This window comes from Coffea arabica, chromosome 4e (assembly GCF_036785885.1).
Source record: "Coffea arabica cultivar ET-39 chromosome 4e, Coffea Arabica ET-39 HiFi, whole genome shotgun sequence".
Taxonomy (NCBI): Eukaryota; Viridiplantae; Streptophyta; class Magnoliopsida; order Gentianales; family Rubiaceae; genus Coffea; species Coffea arabica.
The window spans coordinates 44,601,583-44,609,263 of record NC_092317.1 but is presented as its reverse complement, the minus strand read 5'-3'; the positions used below and the strand labels follow the sequence as shown (position 1 = coordinate 44,609,263).

Here is a 7,681-nt window from a genome sequence, read left to right as displayed (position 1 = left end):
GATTTTTGTAACGAGGTCAGATGTGGTGTTAAGAAATGTTAAAGTTCGAAGGCAAAATTTTAAAGGGTTTCAAAAAACCCTAAGACCGCATTCTATCAACATTTGCTTTGATATGAGGGTATTAAAACTAAAAAATTGCTCCAATTTGTCTTTTGACTCCTTTCTTCTTCTTTTTCTTCTTTTTTTAACAAATAGGAGATAGAATTTACCCCAGTGTTGGGTTAGCGATCTTTAGGGAGGCTATCAAACGAATGATTAAATTATCCTGGAGGTTCAAAGGAGAAAACTAGGGTAGGACGTTCAAAGGGAAAAGAAGAAAGCCCGTCTTTAATCCACTTTAGATGGTATTTCAAAAGAAATGTCACATAATCAGATAAAGAATTTCTTACACATGTCTGAATTGATCGGCTGAGAAAAAAACCTGTCCATCCATTTATGTGAGAATGAGTGCTCCTCCGGGCAATACTTTCTTGACGATGAAAGGTCCTTGCCAATTTGGAGAAAATTTTCCTTTGACTTCATCTTGAATGGGAAGAATTCGCTTCAAAACTGTATCTCCTCTTTGAACAATCGAGGTCGAACTTTCTTATTATAAGCATGGGCCATTCTCCTTTGATAGCATTGTCCATGGCAAATAGCGTTTAAGCGCCTTTCATCAATTAAAGACAATTGTTCGTGTCTCTGTTTGATCCATTCAGCTTCCTCCAGTTGAGCTTCCATTAAAATGTGCAAGGAGGGGATCTCAATCTCTGCAGGTAGCACTACTTCCATCCCATACATAAGAGAATAAGGCATTGCCTCAATAGAAGTTCTGATTGCGGTCCGATAAGCCATTAATGCGTATGACAACTTTTCATGCCAATCGCGATGCTTTTCCGTCATCTTACGAACGATTTTCTTCAAATTTTTGTATGCGGCCTCCACAGCTACATTCATTTGAGATCTGTAGATAGCAGAATTTCGATGTTTAATCTTGAACTGTTTGCATAATCCATCTACCATGTCATTATTGAGGTTTTTGGCATTATGAGTGATTAATGTCTCTGGCACGTCAAAACGACAAATGATGTGGTTTCTTAGAAAATTGGTTACTACTTTTTTGGTCACATTCTTGTAGGATGCTGTTTCGACCCATTTGGTGAAATATTCAATTGCTACGAGAATGAACCGGTGCCCGTTCGAGGCAGGGAGATCAATGATTCCAATCACGTCCATTTCTCATATTGAGTATGGCCAAAGAGCAGTCATACTTTGTTGTTCGGTAGGAGGAGCATGTATAACATCGGCATGCAGTTGACATTTCATGCATTTTCTGACAAAATCTACACAGTCATGCTCCATGATGGGCCAAAAATACCCCGTTCTCATAATTTTTTTAGCCAATAAATGCCCATTCATATGTAATCCACATTTATCACTGTGCAATTTTTTCATCAAATAACCTGTTTCATCTTCATCAACGCATCTTAGAAGTCCCAAGTCTGACGTCCTTTTGTATACCATCTCTCAATTTAAGAAAAATTTGGATGATAATTTGCGTAAGAAGCTTTTAACAGCCGTATCAACACCTGGAGGATAGGATCCGATTTTGAGAAATTTCGTAATATCGCTGTACCAGGGACGACCATCAAAAGATTTTTCTATAACCAGACAATGTGTAGGCTTTTCTTGTAATTGAATCTGGATAGACTCAATCACCAACTCATCTGGATGTTGAATCATTAAAGATAAAGTGGCCAAAGCATCAGCAAAAACATTTCGTGCACGTGGAATATGCCAGAACTCCAAACTTCTGAATTTTTTTGCCAAATCCAGTAAATTGCAATGATATGGCAAAATTTTTGAATCTCAAGTTATCCATTCTTTAAGCGTTTGATGTACGAGCAGATCGAAATCACTGAACACTATTAAATTCTTGATCTCCATCTCCAACGCTATTTTTAGTCCAAAAATGCAAGCTTCATATTCAGCCATATTGTTAGTGTAGAAAAATCGCAGTTTAGTGGAGCCAGGGTAATATTTTCCTTTAGGCGATACTAGAACAACTCCGATCCCAACTCCAAAAGAATTTGAAGCACTATCAAAGAATAGTCTCCACTCAGAGTATTGCTTATTCATATCTTCCGCTGTACCAATAAACATGACCTCCTCATCTGAAAAATAAGTGTGAAGTGGTTGATAATCATCTTCCCTTGAATTTTCAGCCTAATGATCTGCTATAGCCTGCCCCTTGATTGCCTTTTGCGTGGTGAAGATGATATCGAATTCAGAAAGGATCATTTGCCATTTAGACATGCGTCCGGTCGGCATTGATTTTTCTAATAGGTACTTCAAAAGATCTGAACGGGAGATAAGATAGGTGGTGTGACTAAACAAATAATGCCTCAGTTTCTGAACTGCCCAAACCAATGCACAACAACTCCTTTCAAGAAATGAGTATTTTGCCACGTAAGGTATGAACTTCTTGCTAAGATAATAAATGACTTGCTTTCTTTTTCTAGAATCATCATTCTGCCCCAAAACACATCCCACAGTCTCGTCGAGCACAGACAGATACATAATTTAAAGGTCGACCCGGTTTGAGTGGCACTAAGATCAGAGGGTGCAACAAATAATCCTTGATCTTATCAAAAGTTTGCTGGCATTCTTCACTCCAATACAATGACATATTTATCTTTAATAATTTAAACAAAGGCTCACATGTAGAAGTCAATTGAGTAATGAACCTGCCAATGAAATTAATCTTTCACAAGAAACTCTTCACATCCTTTTGTGTTTTTGGCACTGGCATCTCATAAATTGTTTTAATCTTTGTCGGATCTATCTCTATGCCTTTTTTACTGACAATGAATGTGACAGCCCACTTTCCCCAAAGGCGAATCAGAGGGGTCAGCGGACCGCCTGTCCAACTCTCGCCAGGACTCACTACCATCCATAACAAGAATTACTTGAAATTTCTAAACTAACCAAAATAATATTCATTATACCTCAAAATAACATTTACATACCTCCAAAAGCTATTATATAGGTTCGTCTACAAAAGATTCATCATTCGGTGTCTATCTTAATTATAACCCAAAAATATATACACTACAGTCATTTTTACTAAAATAAAACTTAAAGTCCCTCAAACATTCTAACGGTATTCTTGAGCACTCTCAGATCTGAATCCTGTTAAGGAAAATAAAACGTGGGATGAGCTTATGCCCAGTGAACATTCTAGGTAAACAGGCAAAATAAGAGAATAACATAATTTAACATGTAAACACGTTTTTTTCCAAATAATATAGGTTCAAGTAAATCTATACTCAACTTTAAAAGCTGGTAGTGGAGCAATTAATTGTAATAGGAATCTTTCAATGTAAAATACTTGGTAAACAATAACAATCATGCGTGCATTCAATCATTCGTTCAAGTAAATACAAGGATGAACAATACTTTAAACATTAAAAGGATACAGGGGTCACATGGAGCAACACTCACCTTATAACTGCCAATAAACAATTTCTTACATTTTACCACCTTATAACCTCCGAACTCCCACCTTATGTTCTCCTAAAGATCAACAATCCCTTCATTTAACATTCACCTTATGCCCTTCGAAAAATCAACAATCCCCTCATTTAACATTAAACATTAAACATTGTACTCAAGGCCTTTCAGCAAAGAGTTTTGAGCTTTGCACTTAACATTGGTAAGTTATAAACCCAAAGTTGTCCAACTGATCCGACCTCGCAAATGGCAGGTCTCGGATAGGGTGCCAGCATAGGGTTAAACTCAATTCAAGCGATGCGATAAAGTACACATAGGCCTACATTCTTGCACATTTATCACTCATTCATGCAATGTGCACATGCGCTCTTAGCAAATTAACAAGACAAGAAAATCATAACAGTCATTCACTTATTTGCATGTCATTCAAAGGAAAGCACTTAAGTAAATAATAACATTTTCTCAAGTCGTGCATAATCAAATAACATGTATTTGAACACTCACCGACAAAGCAGAGCAAATCAAATGGTCCCACCAAGGTTCTCGTTTTTCACGCCAAAACCTATATTCAAGCAAGTACGAAACTTTAAGATTCCAACTAGAGCAACTAAACAAAAGAAGGAATGATCGAGAAAGTTACTAGAGCGACTCGATTTCGAAGCGACAAATGACCCAAAGGAGATTTTAAAAGGACATAAGTTTTAAAATCTATACGAAGGTGCAAGTTCAAGGAAGTCACCAATACACGTCAGGTTTATGATTCAAGCAAGGTTTGGAGCGAAAAGAATGTTTCTCGGATCAAAAACTAAAAATAACAATAAATACATGAAAATGGTACAAATACTGGAAATTTTCCAGTTTTATGGCAGTGACAAGTAGCTAATTTTCACTCCCTTTGAGTAATCGGTTTACGACCAAATCGATGCACAACTCTAATATTATGTGTTGGCAAATAGTACAAGCAATTTCAAGTCTAAACTATCAGAAATTGAAGGCAAAACAAGGCCAAAACAGCAGCCCTGTTGCATACCCAAAAATCAGGAAATTCAACTCAAAAGTCAATCAAAACTCAAGTTTTTTCAAATTAAATACATGATTTTGCTATAAATTAGTCCACAAGAGTTCTCCTAAGTTTATAGTATAAGATTAAGCCAAACTTTCATCAAAACAAACCAAAAAGTGAAAGAAATAAACTCAAGAAAACCGGTCAGCATGCGTACATTTGGAAACAGAATTTTCTCCAGTTTTACACGACATTGTTTGAAAAATTGTATCGCAAGTTTTTTAAATCCAAAATTTATAAATTTTATACCATTGGAAAATAGATTCAAAGAGTTACAATTTCTTAGAATATACCTTTGCAAGATTCTATCCACAAGTCAGTCAAAATCCAATCTCAAGCGGCTGCTTTATCCAGTAGAAAGACAGAATAGGAATGAAAATTCAGTCAATTTTGGAAAATCACAGATATTCATAAGAATTGAGAAAAATTCTGAAATTTTCACGATAGAATATACTCTGAATCTAGTTTTAAACGCAACAAGCGGAATTCAATTAGGATTTTACTACACCAAAATATAATAGATTTACCAGGACTGCTTAAAGTCTCCTGCACAAAAATTTCCAACAACCCTTGCTCTTATTTATTTAATTTTACTCCAACAAAACTACTACTTAAACACACATACATAACATCCATTTCTAGGGTAAGGTTAAACCAAGTTCCTTGATTACAAATCTCATCAAAACAACACAAAAATCCTCACAAAATTGAAGCTAAAAATTCGGCCAGTCCAAGCATAAATTCCAACTTGTGGATGTTCAATTTTTATTTCATGTGCACCAAGTTAACTAAGCTTACTTTAACCATGATTCTCATGCTAACACAACCAAGAAAATCTAAATAAATCCTCACCTAATACACCTAACCGTGCATCAAACATGTAGAAGGCATAAATATAAACACATGATCCAAGTTTCAAAACAAGAATCCAAGTCAAGCCATCAACAATCCAAGTATCTAGGTTATCTAAGTATCTTAATTACATGCATACCCTACGAATTTAATGTGACGACTGAAAAATTCGCTCATATTTTCTTAAAATTTTCTCTTTTTTTGATTATATTATTTTATAATATCTTTACTACTCATTTCCTCCCTCAATAGTTGTAATAAATAATAGAATAAAAACTTTTAACCTTAGTTTTTAGTTAGGGTAAATTAGGATTTTTACATATTTTGGTAATATAATTAATTGGTGAGGTGTGTGTACTAAATTTGGTGGTTAAGAGTGAATATTAGATAAGAGAGAGTGTGTGATTAGAAGTGCTAATAATAAGTTAGTGAATCATAAGTTAAAACACAAGTACGAGAGAGTTAAGGAAAATAAGTTTGAACCGACGTGCACCGTTTGTTACCGGTTGAGTAGTCCATTTGATCAATATTTTCTTACCCTAATCTCCTTGTTTTTATTTCATTTAATTTTTCCTAAATTACCCTTAAGTCAGCCACCATTTTTTACTAAAGAAAAGTGAGAAAGAAAAGTGAGAAAAAAAAGAAGAAAATCTTGAGTGACAAGTGTCAAGGATCCAAGCAACCTTTGACCCAAAACATTTCCTTTCTTCTTATCTTTTCTTTTGGCTAAGTTTCCTTCATTTCTCTCTTGTATTGGACGAAATTTGGGAGAGAAACAAAAGAGAAAACCTCTAACTACAACCTTGAATCTTGCCTTGTTTGAGTTGAAACCATAAAACTAAACCGATTAAACTAGCACCAAGGAGCTAAGGAGAAAACTAGCTTGGTTCTTCACTTTCTTCAAGTGTTTTGGAAGGTATAAGTCTAAAACTTCCTTTTTCTTTCTTGTTTTAGCAAAATATGGGATAGATGCCTTGAATCTTGAATTATGTTGGATGATACTCTCGTTTTGATGAAGATTAGCGAATTTCACCTAGGGTTTGTGATTTTTCAGCTTTGATTTATGATGTTTATCTCTAATATGTTGGTATTGAGATTGGAAATGGAATTTGTGAGAAGATTAGTGGCTTGATTGTGATATTTAGTCTTAAAAGATGAAATTTCAGTTTTGTCAAGCAATTTCTAGCTTTGATGAATAGTTTTAGGGTTGATATCCAAAATTCCAGCATTTGGGGGTGAATTTCAGTTCTATCATGTTTTTGGAATTAACTTGGGTTGCGAATTTCTCCATGTTTTGGACTGAATCAACTTTTGGACAAAACATGAAAGTTATAGGGATTTGAGTTAACTTTCTACCTACAAAATTTCAAATCAATTGGATCATTTTAGTTAATGATTTGGCCAGAACACTTCGGACTGCACAAACACTCTAATTTTTCTGACCTGTTTTTCATGTGTTTCTGACCGTCCATTTTGGACCCTGAAAATGCGAGAACTGAGTGTTGATGTCTCCATAGAAAATGTAGGTCTATGTCTTAGTTTCGAAATGTCATAAAATTTACCTCGATCCGATATACCTAACTACAGTTATGACCAAAACACCGAAGGATGACTAATCTGCCACTTATAATTTCTTCTCTAAGCTAATTTCCAGCTTTGATGTCCATGGTGGAACGTTTATGATTTGGTTTGTTTGGTTGGTTTTGAAACCTTGAATAGATGTATGTTGTTTGTTCACTTGTGTTTAGATTGAAGGTTTATTGGCTTGTGAATCCAAGTTGTACTTGGATGGGAAAATAGGTAAATACAAAGGGCACGCTTCCCAAATTTTTGCTCGAGAGTTAGGCGAGTGAACTCGAAACTTGAGCGACGACTCTAGGTTGAAGCGAACTTCAATTGTTTATGGTATTCGAGTTTTCTTTCGTAAGAGGTACATAAGTTGAAATTTTGCTGAAACTCGTACCCTTTAAAAAGTGAAAGTAGCGACCTTTAAAAATACGATTTTCTCGATTTTTTATAACAAGTGTGACTTCCAAAGTATAAATCACTTCTTTATCAAAACTAAAAGAGCGAGTATGAATTTTCTAGAGTTTGAGAAGTCATATGACTACTACTTAAACAAGTTTCATTTATTTGATTTTCTTGAAACGAAACTCCTATGTTTCAAACCCTAGTGGATTTTAAACTCTTAAATGATATTTGATTGCAGATTTGGACTCCAACCAAGGAGTTGTACCTGAGCGTGATTTTGACATGTACTAAATCTTTGGTGAG

At 35.1% G+C, this 7,681-nt stretch overlaps 1 protein-coding gene across 1 annotated transcript; it reads right to left on the bottom strand.

Annotated features, from left to right (window-relative positions):
* Nucleotides 1-543: 543 nt before the first annotated feature.
* Nucleotides 544-1,002, bottom strand: LOC140005635 (uncharacterized). The gene has a single exon (XM_072046654.1). It carries the CDS (start codon nt 1,000-1,002, stop codon nt 544-546), a length of 459 nt encoding a protein of 152 aa, XP_071902755.1.
* Between the last annotated feature and the right edge of the window lie 6,679 nt (nt 1,003-7,681).

Coding starts and splice junctions, on each gene's coding strand:
- LOC140005635 (XM_072046654.1), bottom strand. CDS start 1,002: ATGGTAGATGGATTATGCAAACAGTTCAAGATTAAACATCGAAATTCT.